General features: G+C 46.8%; 1 protein-coding gene across 7 annotated transcripts in view; it reads left to right on the top strand.

Moving 5' to 3' along the window:
• Nucleotides 1-16,955, top strand: part of ELP2 (elongator acetyltransferase complex subunit 2) — a 1,253,630-nt gene that overhangs the window by 895,342 nt on the left and 341,333 nt on the right. For all 7 annotated transcript variants that reach the window (XM_069219622.1, XM_069219623.1, XM_069219617.1 and 4 more), the window contains one exon: nucleotides 12,218-12,290. In XM_069219622.1, coding sequence (XP_069075723.1) covers nucleotides 12,218-12,290 — 73 coding nt within the window. The remainder of the gene's footprint in view (nucleotides 1-12,217; nucleotides 12,291-16,955) is intronic.

Here is a 16,955-nt window from a genome sequence, read left to right as displayed (position 1 = left end):
TCTTTGCATTGGCTATTGAACCCTTAAATAGGGTCGAGGAATGCAGCAGAGGAATCCCACTGAGGGATGGAGAGCATGCTAGCTCACGTTACGCTGATGACATGCTTATGTACCTTCAGAGCGCTGATGATTGCATTGCTTGGAGGGTGTATCTCCTTGATGATTTTGGCAGAGTATCTTGCCAAGTTATTCGCATTTCCCATTTCCCCAGTCAGCCAACAAGCTCTGCCGTGGAATGCAATGGGAACCACTGTTGTTCAGATATTTTGATGTGAAAGTATACCATAAGGACAAGGGTGAGGATACCTGGGAAGGACACCTGTGAACTTCTCTGCAGACTTTGAAGGGTAGCATGAAGTTCTGGCAGTCCTTGCAACTCCCTATAATGGCAAGGATTGCACTGTCCAAATTGGTAATGCTTCAGTGGGTGTAAAAGCAGCCCTATCAATCTGGATCCCCCAGTCCTGGTTTAAGGCGGTAGGGGCCAGATGTAGGAAAAAAGCAATTTGCGACTTGCAAATTGCGAGTCCCTGCAACTAGCAATTTGCAAGTCGCAAATTGCTATGCAGTACGGTGTCTCAGACACCGACTGCAACTCGCAATGGGGTCGCAATGACCCACCTCATGAATATTCATGAGGTGGGTCGCAAATTGCGGCCCCATTGCGAGTATAGGCACTCGCTAACATGGAGGCCTGCTGACGTCAGCAGACCTCCATGTTAGCGACCTGCTTTTAAATAAAGCAGTTTTTTTTTTTGAAGTGTAGCCCGTTTTCCCTAAGGGAAAACGAGCTGCACTTAAAAAAAAAAACGAAACCTTTAGTTTCGGTTTTTTTCAGGGCAGGGAGTGGTCCCTTGGACCACTCCCTGCCCTGAAAAAATATTTTGGGCTCCAGTCACAAACTGGAAGGGGTCCCATGGGGACCCCTTCCAATTTGCGATTGGGTTACCATCCACTTGAAGTGGATGGTAACTGCGATGCCATTTGCGACCGCATATGCGGTCGCAAATGATATTGCATCCCAATGCGACTCGCAAATAGGAAGGGAACACCCCTTCCTATTTGCGAGTCTGAAATGCATTTTGCGAGTCGGTAACGACTCGCAAAATGCATTTCTGCATTGGGATACGCGTTTTGCGAGTCGCAAACGGCAAATTTTGCCGTTTGCGAGTCGCAACACGTTTGCTACATCTGGCCCTAGATGTCTTATTGAGGGAGTTGATCTGGGGTGAACAGAAGCAGGGATTCATATTATGGGTGATTGCAATGAGGATGGGAAATTCAGGGTAGCTCCAGCCCTTGACAGTCTAGGACAGTCTCTTGGTATCACAATTCCTGATATATGGAGTGGTGGTGCGATCTCAAAGGGTATGTGGGAGAACAGCGGCACTGCACCATTGACACACAAAGCCTTGCAGATCTTATTCATCTTTGGAAATTGCATTAGGCTTACATCATGGTTATACAAGTCCCTCCAGTCCATGTCCTTCAATAAACTGACAGCTTTGATGGCCTATGGGGAAGGAGGGCGTAGGGAGAGCCCTGAGATGTAAGGACTGTGAAATGATGTAGTGCATCGAGAATAAGGGGATCATTGCGACCCTGGCGGTCCATGACCGCCAGGGCCGGGGACCGCGGAATCACCGCCAACAGGCTGGCGGTGCTTCCAGGACTATTCTGACCGCGGCGGTAAAGCTGCGGTCAGAAAAGGGGAACCGGCGGTTTCCCGCCGGTTTTCCCCTGGCCCAGGGAATCCTCGTCTTGGGGATTCTGACCCCCTTCCCGCCAGCCTGTTTCTGGTGGTTTTCACCGCCAGAACCAGGATGGCGGGAATGGGTGTCATGGGGCCCCGTAACAGGGCCCCATACAGATTTTCACTGTCTGCTTGGCAGACAGTGAAAATCGCGACGGGTGCCACTGCACCCGTCGCACCCCTGCAACTCCGCCGGCTCCATTCGGAGCCGGCATCCTCGTTGCAGGGGCTTTCCCGCTGGGCCGGCGGGCGGCCTTTCGGCGGTCGCCCACCGGCCCAGCGGGAAAGCCAGAATGGCCGCCGCGGTCTCCTGACCGCGGAGCGGTCATTCGGCGGTAACCGCATGGCGGGCGGCGACCGCCGCCCGCAACGGTCAGAATGACCGCCTAAGTCTGTAGGGTAACCAGGTTTAAATATACACAGTTTATATACCTCCATGCTACTTACCTCACCATATGAACGTTATTGCCAAGACAGACAATGAAAGGTGTCTTAGATGTCCAAAAATAGTCACAGATTTAATTTATACGACATGAAGCTGCCTGATGCTAACTACTTTCTCAAAGGGAGTAAAAGCTGAATCCGAGAGAGTTCTAGGTAGGACAGGCCTCTTTACGGCAGAGATATGTCTGTTGGGTCTGTATGCTCGTCCACACACGAAAAGTGTGTGTTTGAAATTCCTGGATTTATCCTTTGTGATCGCCTGGAAAGCCATAACGATGCATTGCGGGGGTAACCTGAAGAGCCATCCTGACGTAACTAGAAGGAGGAGGTCAAGAAGTGGGCACTAGCAGAGGGAGCAGCCTTGAACAATGAAGAGCGCAGAGGGCTGCGTAAGTACTCCATAGCAAACATCTGGGGAAGCTTTTGGAATCATTTGAAGGGAAAACTACTCAGAAAAGGTAGTCACATATACTGAGATAGCCCTTAATAATGCATTGAGTTATAATTATTGAAATGCACAGCCGCTACCAACCAGACTTGAGGGCAGGTTAGGCCTGATTAATTGATCTACACTGAAGATTACACTGTAAGAGACTAATGGGCTAAGAGAGCTGTTGTTTCTTTTGTTCCTTATTTTTCATTAATCTTCTTACTTGTTTTCTTATCGAGTGCCTTCCTTTTTCCACTATTATGTATTTATTGAACCACTGTTAGGACAACTACATATCCCAAACCACGGGTGGTGAATTCTTCTGTATCATCCCTTGCTTTGACGAGAGTAATAACTGGTCAGTAAAACTTAAACTGTTTGACAATGTTTGAAAATCAATAAACATATTTAAAAAAAAAAAAAAAAAAATCATGTCTCCAGGCCATTGTATGACGAAGTATATGTAGTTAATCACTGCCTTTCTAGCAACTGAAAAAAAAGGGCTCGTCTTCTACATTTGGAGCATTATCCTCAAACAGTGCCATTATCTCTGCTGTGAAGGGCACCTTGAAGCAGAACAAAGCTACCCTCTGGTCTGTCACCACCACCTTCATCAGGAACAGTAGTCCAGCTGCCACCACTTTTAGAGCCCCTCCAGCGCAGTTCGAGTATACTGAAATGCTTACCTGTCCCCACAAATCTTTTGCACTTTAACTGTTTCGTCCTGACTGAGGTGCAGCGCTATTGAGACACCCTGGCATTTCAAATAGGACTGAACTCTACCACTTTATGAAGTTAGTAAGCATTCTTACCTTCCATGTAATAATCTTCCAGTAAGTGTTTGTATAATCAAAAGATGCAAGATCCCCGAGTCCTCCAACCCCAACCATCCTTGCCTGAAGCAGACACCCTGAACATGGAAACAACATTACTTTCAATTGTCTCAATTATACCATGTTTGCCATGTGCCCCTCATGCCCCCCGCAGTATCCCCTTCATAAGCAGGTACCTTTACACTACACACAGCAATATTTGTACCCTTGGTATCCATCTAGTACGACAACCAGTAAATTCTCCATAAAAATAGTTTATTTAACTAAACTCGCCCCAACAACATACCAGTCAAAGCTGTCCCCCTAAACTCTTCTGCTTACCCAGGCATCCGAGCAGTGAGCACAATATTGGATACGCATGCAGCAGCAGCAAGGACATGCCTCTCTTCCCTTGTAGCGCTATAAATGTTGCAGACTAAATACCTATAGGGAGTGGTGTCTGAATGATGTCTTTCAGCAAAAGTTCTCATACACTTCATGTCACCCACTCACACTTATTCCAGTATGTTTGTGTTCTGTGATTGGCCTCTCCTGAGCACTGGGGAGGACCAATGGCAGGACATACTGAATCGTAAGCAGGCCTAGGCGGCAAAAACATTTTCCTGCTTACAAAGCCCCATTTCGATTGCATGCTTGCCTCATGTTCATCCTATGGAGGCAGAAGGCAGCGATTTCCCCCCAAGTCCTGCCCCAAGCGGGTTGTAGTCCCTGAGGAGAGGTACACTCCACAAGCAGCTCCTCCGTGTCAGTCTCAGTCCACCCTCCACCTCTTGGCTGGCCCCCATTAAGCCCCAGCAATCTGACAGTTGCTGCACTCTGTTGCCTTAATCACAGGCCTCTGTACCCCAGACGCTCCAGGCCTATTTCTGCTTGAGTTTCTAGGATGTATTTGGCCCTCATATTTCAGCATAATGGGCTTGCCAATCAGCACTGAGAAGGGTGTTTACATTCGAGGCTCAAAGGGTCTGCCTCCTAGTCCCCAAATCGCACTATATTTGCCTTTCCTTCCCTTTGTGAACATTCTGGGATGCCAGATACTTTTGAGCCAGGATATTGTGATCTACTAAAGAAACTGGACACAACCTATATGAAGAATTTGTATATTTACCTGGTAGTAGTATTTTGTCTCTCACTCAATTTAAATACCAAGGATCCTAAGGGATCCAATATGTCTTACTTTACCTAAGGATTTAGCTGGCCTCCATCCCACCAGGTTTCCTCCCCAACCAGCAACGTTCAAAGCCTTAGATAATACCTTTAGTATGAAAGGAAAATTGAATTTGTTTCTATTCTTTACAGAAATATTGATGGGATTACTGGGGACCTCTTTTGGGAACAGTAGAGCAAGAGGAGACTATCCTGATAACCCTAAGTGGTGTATCAGATGCAAATGGGGCTGATTTTATTGAACTAGCTTGGCACTGCCTTGAATTAGAGGTTTTCTAGGGGGAAGTGATCAGTATGACTGAAACAATGTTTCTGATGGGAATATTAAGGTATCTGGTGGTGTTGGTGGAGGATAGGCCTGAGATTCCCAAGGCTTTGAGAAGTCCACTTGTCATGACCCTCTAGGTAGCAGAATGTAGAGTTGCATTATGATGGGGTCAGAGGACTGTTCCAGGAATCTAAGGCTGGACACTTGACTTAACGGAGAGTCATGACCCTGTTGAAGATTATATGAAGTACATTTTTCTTGGGTTAAGTCCGAAATCCTTTTGAACTCATTTTGTTGCATAACTGCTTAAAAGAGAGAGAAATTTCGAGGACGAAAATGCAGGATTATGACTTGATAATATGTAGCATTTCAGCTGAGTTGTCTGGAGATCTGATAGTAAGGTGCAAGGGGTGGGAACGTTTTAGGTTAGCCTGGTGTAAAAAAAGGAAATATAAAAAGTTAATCATGATTTATTCTATTTTTCCCGTGAATGAGCGTATTATGTGAAGGATACATTTATTTTCCCTTTCTTGTATCTTTGACAATCTATCCAGCAATGTACATGATGTTTTTCTAATTAATAAAGACATTCTAGACGACCTCATATTGGTAGTACAACTGGACACCTCAGTTTGTTATTTTTTGTTCAGAATATACTTTTTGTATTTGTTCAGTGGACGTGTTTCAAGTAAAAACAGAGAATACCTATTTTTTCTTATTAATCTTGTCAATTATTTACTTGTTTTCACCGAAGGAGTCCATAGTACATCTCCCTTTTATAAAACAAGGTATGTGTCTTTAACCAGCCATCGACGAACAACCATGTTGAACCATGTCGCGTTTTAATGGGACAGTCCAGTGCAGTGAGAAACCGTTCTCATTACACACTCCTGCATGTCTGACAACAGTAATCATTCCAAATGTTTATTTGTTTAATGATATCTGATTTCGGTTTGAGACCTATTGTGACCTGATAAACAGGATGTCCCATTTAAATTTAATAATATTATACAAAAATGTCTCTACTAAATACATTAGATACTGACAATAACTTCATACCACGGAAGGTATATCTAACTCTATCAAAAAAGTAGAAAAAAATGCACAACATTAAGAACACAAAAGTACTTGAAAGACAAAAAAACATTCAAGCTACATACTGTTAAATGTTGTCGTAAGAAATCGAAAGTTATAGAATGGTATATACAGAGAAGAAAGAAAATCGACCGATGTTTTAGTACTGCCAGAAGCTTGATGACGACCCTCCTCATCTCCATTCAGAACATTGTCAAGAATATGTTAACAATAGAACAATGTCAACAGACACAATACGTTTTCTAGTTTTGAAGTGAATTACAGACACCTATAACACTAGAGTATGTAGCACTTCATCAAAAACCTAGGCTGCAATTATCATTAATATTAATTGCATATAACAATGCTAAGGTGATCATAACTCAACTGCAACATTAATTGTTGTAGGAAAGTACCCTCTTTTTGGCATGTTACTCCCAATTTCCGCCTGATTTCAGTGTGTTTTTTGACTGTGTAACTGGGATCCTGCTAGTCAGTGTGTTTCACTGTTTTCTAAATCGTCACTCGAGTCCTGTAATCAGAACTCCAGGGCTCATGCTCTCTCTGTTTCTAAATTTGTCACTACAGTTTAGTGACTCAGTATTTCACTCCAAATTGGCATACTGGACCCCCCTTATAAGTCCCTAGTATATGGTACATAGGTGCCCAGGGCATTGGGGTTCCAGGGGATCATTATGGGCTGCAGCATTTCGTTTGCCACCCATAAGGAGCCCAAACAAAGGCTTCTAAAGGACTGCCATTGCAACCTATGTGAAATAGTGCATGCACTATTTCACAGCCATTTTTACTGCACCAGGTCACTTACAAGTCACCTATATATCAGGTCTTCTAACCCTGAAGGCTGGGTGCAAAGTACCTGTGTGTGAGGGCACCTCTGTACTAGCAGAGGTGTCCCCACGTCCTCCAGGCCCATTTTCCTGGACTTCGTGAGTGCGGGGATGCCATTTTAAGTGTGCACTGTCCATAGGTCAATACCTATGCACAGCTTCACAATGGTAACTCTGAATATGGCCTAGTAAGGTGTCTAGCAACTGGGAACTGTACCCCAATACTAATTCCAGTATTGGTTGCACAATCCCATGCACTCTGGGAGCTCCATAGTGGACCACTAGTACTGCCATACCAGCCTTCTGAGGTTTCCACTGCAGCACCAGCTGCTGCCACCTCACAGACAGGCTTCTGCCCTCCTGGGGCTTGAGCAGCTCAATCTCACAAAGGCAGAACAATGCATTTCCTTTAGGAGAGGGGTTTTACACGCTCTCCCTTTAGAAATAGGTGTTACGGGCATGGGAGGGGTATCCTCCAGATCCTCTGGAAATGCTTTGAAGGGTACAGATGGTGCCCTCCTTGCATAATCCAATCTACACTGGTTCAGGGACCCCCAGTCCCTGCTTTGGCGCGAAACTGGACAAAGGAATGGGGATTGGCAATTACCCTGTCCATCACCATCCCATGGGTGGTGCCCAGAGCTCCTCCAGAGTGTCCCTGGGTTTTGCCATCTTGGATTCCAAGTTGGTGGGGCACTCTGGGAGTATCTGAGTGGCCAGTGCCAACAGGTGACGTCAGAGACCCCTCCTAATAGGTGCTTACCTGATTAGGTGACCAATCCCCCGCTCAGGGCTATTTAGGGTCTCTCCTCTTGGTATTTCTTCATATTCGGATTGCAAGACTCCAGCAGAAATCCTCTGCATCTATTACTTCATCTTTTACAGCTGGATCATCTGCTGACTGCTCAAGGAACTCTGCAGAACTGCAACAAAGAAGCTAAGATGACTTCTGAAACATTGTATCTTCAGCTCCTGCCAGCAACTGCAACAGTTTCCAGGTCCTACATCCTCCTAGGACTTCCTGTCTTCAGCCTGCACCAGAAGAACCAAAGGAATCTCCTGTGGAGTGACGGAGTCACTTCCCTGCTTCAGCAGGCATCTCTCTGCAGCGACGACCAGTGGCTTGGGTCCCCTCTCCAGACGACCGGCGTGGATCCAGCAACACAGGTGGTGGACTAAAGTGACTCCCAACGTCCAGCTGTCCAATTTAGGGTAAGGGCTTGCCTCCCCACGCAAGACAGTACCCCTGTGCACCGACTTGCAGTTGCCATGGCTTGTGTGCGACCTTCCAAGAAGTTCTTGGTGCACCGCACAGCTTAGGCCCCCAGCACTCCATCATGCAAAGCACAGCTTCCTGAGTGGTTCTCCGGGAGCGTGGGAATCCTTTGTGTCATTCTGGGTGGACCTCCATTTGCACCTCCTTTGTCCCCGTGCTGTGGGACTCCTGTGCGTGCTGCCTGGTCTTCTGAGGGCTCTCTGACTTGCTGAGAGGCCCCTCTGTCTCCCCTCCTAGGTAGAGGCCACCAGGTCCCTTCTTGTCCCGGGCAGCGCCATTTTCCACTAACCGTGAGCATTGCGTGTGCCTAGGCTTATCGGAAGAGTCCAGCGACACAAACCAGACTGCATTCATCCAGCCGGCGTGGGACATCTTCTACACCAACCAGGAACCTGCATCTGTCTTCTTTGGTGCAATACTGACTTTGTCTTCTCACCGGTGGTTCTTCTTTTGCACCTTCATCTGGGTTAGCAGGGGCTCCTGTTCTCCCTGGACTCTTCAGTGCTTCTTGGACTTGGTCCCCTTCTTCCACAGATCTTCAGGTCCAGAAATCCATTGTTGGTGTCTTGAAGTCTCTTCTGGTTCTTGCATTATCTTCTATCACGACTTCTAGTGTGTTTTAGGAAACATGCTGTGTTTTACTCTTGCTTTCCTGGGCTCCGGGGTGGGGTACATTACTTACCTTTGTTGTTTTCTCACACTCGAAGCGCCCTTCTACACACTACCAATCAATCAATCAGGAATTGTAAAGCGCACTACTCTCCCGTGAGGGTCTGAAGGTTCTGAGGAGGGGGGGGTAAAAGAGGGGGTGAGGTGCTGCTACTGCTCGAACAGCCAGGTCTTGAGAAGTTTCCTGAAGGTAAGCAGGTCTTTGGTCTGGCGCAGGTGGGTGTGAAGAGTGTTCCACGTTTTGGCAGCGAGGTGCGAGAATGATCTTCTGACGGTTGTAGTTCTGTGGACACGTGGGACGGTTGCGAGGGCGCGGTCGGCAGAGCAGAAATGCCTGGTCCGGGGTGTAGAAGGAGAGTTGTCTGTTGAGGTACTCTGGTCCGGTGTTGTGCAGTGCTTTGTGAGCGTGGGTGATGAGTTTGAAGGTGATTCTCTTGTTGACCGGGAGCCACTGCAGGTTTTTCAGGTGGTCTGTGATGTGGCAGGGGCGGGGGATGTCCAGGATGAGGCGTGCAGAGGCGTTCTATATGCGTAGTAGCCTCTTCTGGAGTTTGGCCGTGGTTCCTGCGTTGAGGGCATTGCCGTAGTCCAGCTTGCTGCTTACGAGGGCTTGGGTGACTGTTCTTCTGGTTTCGGTGGGTATCCATTTGTAGATCTTTCGGAGCATGGGGAGGGTGTTGAAGCAGGAGGAGGAGATGGCGTTGACTTGCTGGGTCATGGATAGTGAGGGTCCAAGATGAATCCTAGGTTGCGTGTTTGGTTGGTGGGAGTTGGAGTTGTTCCGAGAGTGGCAGGCCACCAGGAGTCACCCCATGCAGAGGGGGTAGAGCCGAAGATGAGGACTTCCGTCTTGTCGGAATTGAGTTTGAGGCAGCTGCTCTTCATCCATTCGGCGATGGCCTTCAATCCTTCGTGGCTGTAGGTTTTGGCGAAGTCCTTGGTGAGGGAGAGGTTCAGCTGGGTGTCGGCATATGAAATGATGTTGAGGTTGTGGGATCGGGTGATATTAGCGAGTGGGACCATGTATACGTTGAAGAGGGTCGGGCTGAGGGACGAACCCTGGGGTATGCCGCAGATGATTTCGGTGGCCACCGAGCGGAATGGGGGGAGGCGGACTCTCTGGGTTCAGCCGGTGAGAAAGGTGGTGATCCAGTCCAGGGCTCTGTCGTGGATTCCAGCATTGCTGAGGCGTGAGTATAGGGTCTGGTGGCAGACGGTGCCTAACGTGGCCGAGAGGTCCAGGAGGATGAGGGCTGCTGTTTTGCACTGTCCAGTATGGTTCTGATATCGTCGGTGGTGGCGATGAGGGCGGTTTCGGTGCTGTGGTTGCTGCAGAATCCAGATTGGGAAGGGTCCAGGGTGTGGTTCTCCTCGAGGAGGCGGGTTAGTTGTCTGTTGACAGCCTTGTCAATGAATTTTGCCAGGAAGGGGAGCAGGGAGATAGGCCAAAGGTTCTTATGGTCCTTTTGGTCCGCCTTGGGTTTTTTGAGGAGGGCGCTGATCTCAGCATGTTTCCAGCTCTCCGGGAAGGTGGCGGACTCGAAGGAGCTGTTGATGATCTTCCATAGTTGGGGTGCGATTACAGAGCTTGCTTTGTTGAGGATGTGGTGAGGGCAGGGGTCAGATGGAGAGCCGGAGTGGATGTGTTCATGATTTCGATGGTGGTGTTGTCGTTGACGGGGGTCCAGGAAACCAGGAGGTTGGTCGGAGGTGAATCTGTGGTGTTGGTGGTTGCCGGGGGGTTCTGGCTGCTGAAGCTGTCGTGGATGCCTGCAATCTTGCAGTAGAAGTAGGAGGCTAGGGAGTCGCAGAGGTCTTGGGATGGCGGGATGTCATTGGCGTTGAAGCTGAGGTTGGAGAGTTCCTTGTGGCTGTGTTGGTTGTTGCCTCGGTGGGAAACCGACTTTCACATTCTACTCTTTTAGTATATGGTTTGTGTTCCCCCTAGGCCCATTGCAACCTATTGTGATTTTCACTACTTGCACTGTTGTACTAACCTGTTTTATTTTACTAGTGTATATTGTGTGTAATTTACTTACCTCCTAAGGGAGTATAGTCTCCAAAGTATTTTGGGCATTGTCTGACTAAAATAAAGCACCTTTATTTTTGTAACACTGAGGATTGTCTTTCATGTGTGTAAGTACTATGTGACTACAGTAGTATTGCAAGAGCTTTGCATGTCTCCTAGTTCAGCCTTTGCTGCTCTGCCTACAGCTACCACCAGACAGCCCAAGCTGCTAGACACTGACTACATTTCACTAATAAGGGATAACTGGACCTGGTATAAGGTGTAAGTACCTTTGGTACCCACTACAAACCAGGCCTCCTACAATTGTTGACAATATAACATATTGAGTGCAATTTAATCCTAACTGCTAAGTATACAACTATAATGTGCAAATATCTTTGCAACAGAGACATCGCAGCAATAATGCATCATGCACAAAACGTTTCAGGTATAAACAAGTGCGTGATAGAAAAGCCCTGTGCGCCTCTGTATTATTTTAAGGTGATCATTAAATGTTGTGCATCATTTATCAATACATGCCCACAGGTGTTATCAGCATTGTGTTGTGCCTATGCTTGAAGGCACTCCCGTCAAACACACCTTTACCGCACATAAAATTGTAACCTTCTTCATAGGAAAAGCAATGTCCAGTCTTGAATATATACACTGACGAGTAAATGTGGAAGGCAGGCCATCAGACTTTAGCGGTTTGAACACACAGTGGTTTATTATGTTCTGATAGTGTACACAATTTCTGCCCGGGATGTAAAACAGCAAACGTTTCAAATATGAAGACACTGTGTCACAGAGTGTCAGAGGAGTAAAAGGTTGATAGCGGTAAATTAAACACCACAAATTGAAGATGTTTTAGTTGCTTAAAGTAATGCATTACAATGGTTTGATAAAGTTGTGCCTAGTGGCATTAGTAAAATGGTACCTTTAAAGGCAAACTCACGGCAACAGAGTTTAAAGCTAAATATATAGTAATATCACAAACACCAGATGAGAGGCTACAATGACTACATGTGGGTTTTACTTCACATTTTCAGCGGTTCTTTAATTGAGTGCTTGCCTCTTAATCTTACAGTTATGCATTGTTTTTAAAAACGCTGTAACTTTAGGTTGGACTTGGTTTGTTACGAATTTCTGCGAGTCCAGTTAGTGTAATAGGGGCCAGATGTACGAAAGGATTTTACCCATTCTGTGTCTATGGGAAAAAGCTTTCGTACATATGGCCCTAGGTCTCTAATGAGCCGTAAGGCTGTGTGTTTATAAGTTTTCTGGTTGAAAATGTGAAAGGTTTATTGATGATACTGTAACATTATAATCGTTTTATAGAGAATATACAATTTAGTTTACCTACTCCCCTCAAAATGATGATCCTAGCATTTTCTTGAGCGAATATTGCATTACAGTTTCTCTTATTTCCTTTTCAAAAACTGTCTAGATACGGACACGGTTTTGAAATCTTCTGTGTAGCCAGCAACACTACAGGAACACTGGTGGCTTCAGCATGCAAGGTAAGCAAATATGAAGTAGTGGCCCACTGATGAAGACATCATATGTTGAGATACGTTTCAGTAGAAGAAAGATGTGCTGGAGCAGACAAACTAATCACATGCTACTCAAGGAGTCGCAAAGAACGACCTTCACCAGACGTCATAAAACGAAGTTTATTTTCATCTTTTTGACACGTGATCAGAACAAAGGGCAATATTTCACCAGCGTCCCCTCATTCTGACTAGGTGAATAGCTCTAATAGTCCCACGTTTTTCCACTTCAGCGTGTTGATCAAAAACAGTCTGTACAGATTGAAGCCAGTACTGCATCCTTAGTTTGTCTGTACTTTCTAAGCTAGTAAACCACAACCATAGTCAGCAATTTCTGCTTTAAACAGTATAGAGCTGTTCAACAACGCTAAATTGCAATTTCATGTTGGGACTCGAAGTCTGAAGTTGTAATTAATAAATCGTTTTAATTCAGCATTCACTGGTTAGCTACAGTTACAAGTTCATAAGCATACTTGATTGTGCAGTGCAAAACCATCAACCTATTATAAGTGAATGAATCCAACTGCACCACATTATAGGAAACAGCTTTGTGATAAGCAATTAAAAGTTCACTTTCATAGTTTAATAGCTCATCATACGAATATCCATGGGTCAATGGATGTACATCACACTAAATTTTGCATACTCCCCAATGAAGAGGCAACTCCCTATAGTCATCCCTGGGCCCCATTGCTAGATAATGGTGGGAGATCGACCTATCTGGGGAGGCATCAGGGGCACAATTACACTTCCCATCCTGTAGGGCCATGCTGACCATGCTTCCCACTAATTCTTTAAAAAGTAGGGAGAATGTTTGGAGAATCTTCTGAAACAGGGACGCACAACTTTACTCATACAAACGTTGCACAAGTGTAGGTGGAGTAAAAGCTGAAATATGATTGACTCCTCCGCTGTTTTAAAATGTTAAAGCCCTCATCCCAGTTCAAATGCATCTCCTGAAGGAATGCTAGGCAGACATCTCTGAATTGCAGATAAGCTAAGACGATATGTTATTTCACAAGGCCCCCACCCATACACCGAACTGTCATAGGTCAGGAAGGTGTAATTTGTTTGGAATCCGCAGGGATAACAAGAGACTTATCATGGGGGCTTTTAGTCCTGTCACCCTCTACAGTAGTATTTAATGGCCTCTGCAGTCCCTCTGGGAGTGAGCTCCCAGAGACTGCCCATCAGGTGCACTTTGAGAAGAGGAATGAATAAGTGGTTTCCATGCTCAGGGGCCATCTTTGAATACAAGAAGCACAAACACAGCAAAAATACAGGCATCTGCTTGCAAATAAGGAATAGCAACAGAGAATTCAACATTTGTCTACTAGTGTATGTAGGAAAGTACCCTAATTTTGGCATGGTTACCCCCACTTTTTGCCTGCTATCAGTCTGTTTTGACTGTGTTTACTGGGATCCTGCTAATCTGGACCCCAGTAACTGTGCCCTTTTCCTCCGTATTTGGTTGTCCCTAATATTGTACACCCTACAATTGGCATACTGGTGCTGCCATATAAGTCCCTAGTTTATCCTACATAGGTGCCCAGGGCATTGGGACACCGGGGTTTCCCCATGGGCTGCAGCATGTATTATGCCACACATGGGAGCCTATGTAAAGTGTGTCTGCAGGCCTGCCATTGCAGCCTGCATGAAAGGTTGCATGCATCCTTTTCACTACAGGTCACTGCACCAAGTCACTGTAAGTCATCCCTATGGCAGGCACTCATAGGCCAGAGGGCAGGCTGCAAGTACCTGTGTGTAAGGGCACCCCTGCAGAGGTGCCCCCACAAATTCCAGCTCCATTTTCGTGGACTTTGTGAGTGTGTGGAAGCTATTTCACCTGTTTACTGGACACTACCTATGTCCAGCTACATAATGATAACTCCGAACCTGGACATGTTTGGTATCAAACAAGTCGGAATCATACCCAATACTGTTGCCAGTATTGGCTTTATGTTTCATGCACTCTGGGGGCTGTATGTTTCATGAACTCAGGGGGCTCCTTAGAGGACCCCCAGCTTTGCTCCTACCAGTTTGCAGGGTTTTCCCTGGCAGCCAGTGCTGCTGCCATCCTACAGACGAGTTTCTACCCTCTTGATGTTTGAACAGCTCAAGCCCAGGAAGGTTGAACAAAGGACTTCCTTTGGAAGAAGGAGGCAACACCCTCTCCCTTTGGAAATAGGTATTACGTGGCTTGGAAGGGGTAGCCTCCCCAAGCCACTGGTATGCTTTGAAGGGCACATTTAGTACCCTCCTTGCTTAAACCAGTCTGCACCGGTTCAGGGACCTCCAGTCTCTGTTCTGGCGCGAAACTGGACAATGGAAAGGGGAGTTATTACTCCCCTGTCCATCTCCACCCCAGGGGTGGTGTCCAGAGCTCCTCCAGGTGGCCACTTGATTCTGGCATCTTGAAACCAAGGTGGGAAGAGGCCTCTGGGAGAATCTGAGTGGCCAGGTCAGGCAGGTGACGTCACAGCCCCCTCCTGATAAGTGGTAACCTTGCTAGGTAACTAATCCTCCTTCCAGGGCTATTTAGGGTCTTCTTTTGGGTGGGTCCTCAGATTTGACGTACAGGTTTCCAGCAGAAGTCCTCTGTAACTTTTACTTCAACTTCTGGCCACTGGAATAGTTACTGGACTTCACAGGAACCTACAATCTGCAGCTCCAGTGACGACTTAGCTCTGCAACATTGTTTCTCCAGCTCCTTCCAGCAACTGCAACATTTCCCTGGCTGTGCACCTTCTGAGGGCAGCAAGTCTTCAGTCTGCACCAAGAAGCAAGAAGGAATCTCCCTTAGAGTGAAGGAGTCACTCCCCTGCATCCGCAAGCACCAACTGCAACGATGACTGGCTGCATGGGTCCTCTCTCCTGCAACTTTGAGTGGACCCTGCCACCCAGGTAGTGGTCCTGAGTGGTCCCCTTGGTCCCCTTTACCAGCTGTCCAACTTTGGAGGTGGTGAGTCTTTGCCTCTCCTTGCAGGACAGTATCCCTCTGCATTGAAACTCTTGCAGCTACCAAGGCTTGTTGGCTCTTCTTCCCAGGGACCCTCAGGCTCCATGTAAGCCCGGCCCCCAGCACTCTTCCCTGCAACGCGTGGTCTCCTGCCAGCTGCTCCAGTGACGTGGGACTTCTTTCCAGGTGTGCAAAGTGGGCCTCACTGTGACTCCTGTGCCTGCTGCCTGTGAGTTGCCTGTGGGGGCTGCATCCACGATTGCTGACTCCTCAAGTCTTTAGGAAGGAATAATGTGATGCAATAGCAAGTCTTACATAGTGACTGGAGGGTCTTGGTCACCGCTTCAAGCATGTGGCCTGTCCCCCTTTTCCTTTCTTTGTCATTAACCTAGGTGTAGATGGAAAGAAAATAACTTCTGAATGGAGGCCAGAGAGCTGTTTTGGTGGTGGTGCCAAGGGTATGCATAAACTGACTCATGATCTGCAAACTGTATTATGAGGTCTCACGAATCAGGAAGTCACATGAGGCTATTAGAAGTAGGGAAATCTATAGGCCGTCAGTTTAATTACCACTAAGGTGAGTGATTAAGATATATATTTTAAGTGTAATTGGATTCTCGCAAAATTCCAGCTTTTACTTTTTATGTCATTCTGTATTCTCACTAAAATGTGCATCATTTTCGAATGTCAAATACCTCCAGTGAAATATGCTTTTGAAACTAAGGTCAGCACTTATTTAATGTCTTTAACTGCTGAAAACAGTTCTATCATAGGGGATCTCCACCGATAGTCATAAGCATTTGAATACTTCTGTCCACGTGTGGATATCACGGAGCACTTCTTTACATAATATCTTTTTAAGTGTAGATGTTCGCCTTACTTTAGGAAGGGCTGAGTGAGGAGATGGTCAGTCCTCTACCAGGGCTCTTATATCTGCCTTTGAGGGACGTCGAAGGTCCACAAAGAGAGTGCCAGCTTGAAAACACCAGTTGTACCAGTCAAGGAGTAGACAGAGAGACCAGGTACAGCACCGAATTGCTTGCCATCGAGGACTGGATGGCCGTCAAGTAAACAACACAAATCGATGTTGACACACAGTAGAACCCATATGGCGTCGACGCTCACTGTGAGATTGACATTGAGGAACTTATTGATGTCAAGACGGACAGATCCTTTGATACCAAGGAGCTGTTCAACGTCGACTTATAGGAGATGATCGATGTTGATGCACTCTTGACCGCAGTCGCCACTGAGTCGCCTTCGAGTCATCATCCAAGGTCGACGTCAGTCCATCTTCACATAGAGGAGAAAAAGAAGGCATATATACTCTTCAACTGACTCAAAGTACTAAAGGACCCATTCTCCTTCATCACCAGTAGCACTTCAGAATTTGCTGCCTCCACCTCCTCTACCTCTTCCACCACCTTCTCCACCACCACCTCCTCAACCTGCACTTCCTGCACCTGCAGCTCCTGCGCATCCACCAGCACCTGCACCTACAGCACCACCACAGGCTAGGTCATGCTCCAGAATACGCGATCGGTCACGCCACCACAGGCATCATTCCAGGCGTTCTTCATTTTCTAGGCACTCTCGCCATCACAACCATCTTCAGCAGGACGCTGCTCACCGACATTAACAGATTTTCTGCCTCCTCGCATCTCACCGGTGGACGA

This window comes from Pleurodeles waltl, chromosome 2_2 (genome assembly GCF_031143425.1).
Source record: "Pleurodeles waltl isolate 20211129_DDA chromosome 2_2, aPleWal1.hap1.20221129, whole genome shotgun sequence".
Lineage (NCBI taxonomy): Eukaryota > Metazoa > Chordata > Amphibia > Caudata > Salamandridae > Pleurodeles > Pleurodeles waltl.
Note: the sequence above shows the minus strand (reverse complement) of the source record. Positions and strands in the feature narration are given on the sequence as shown.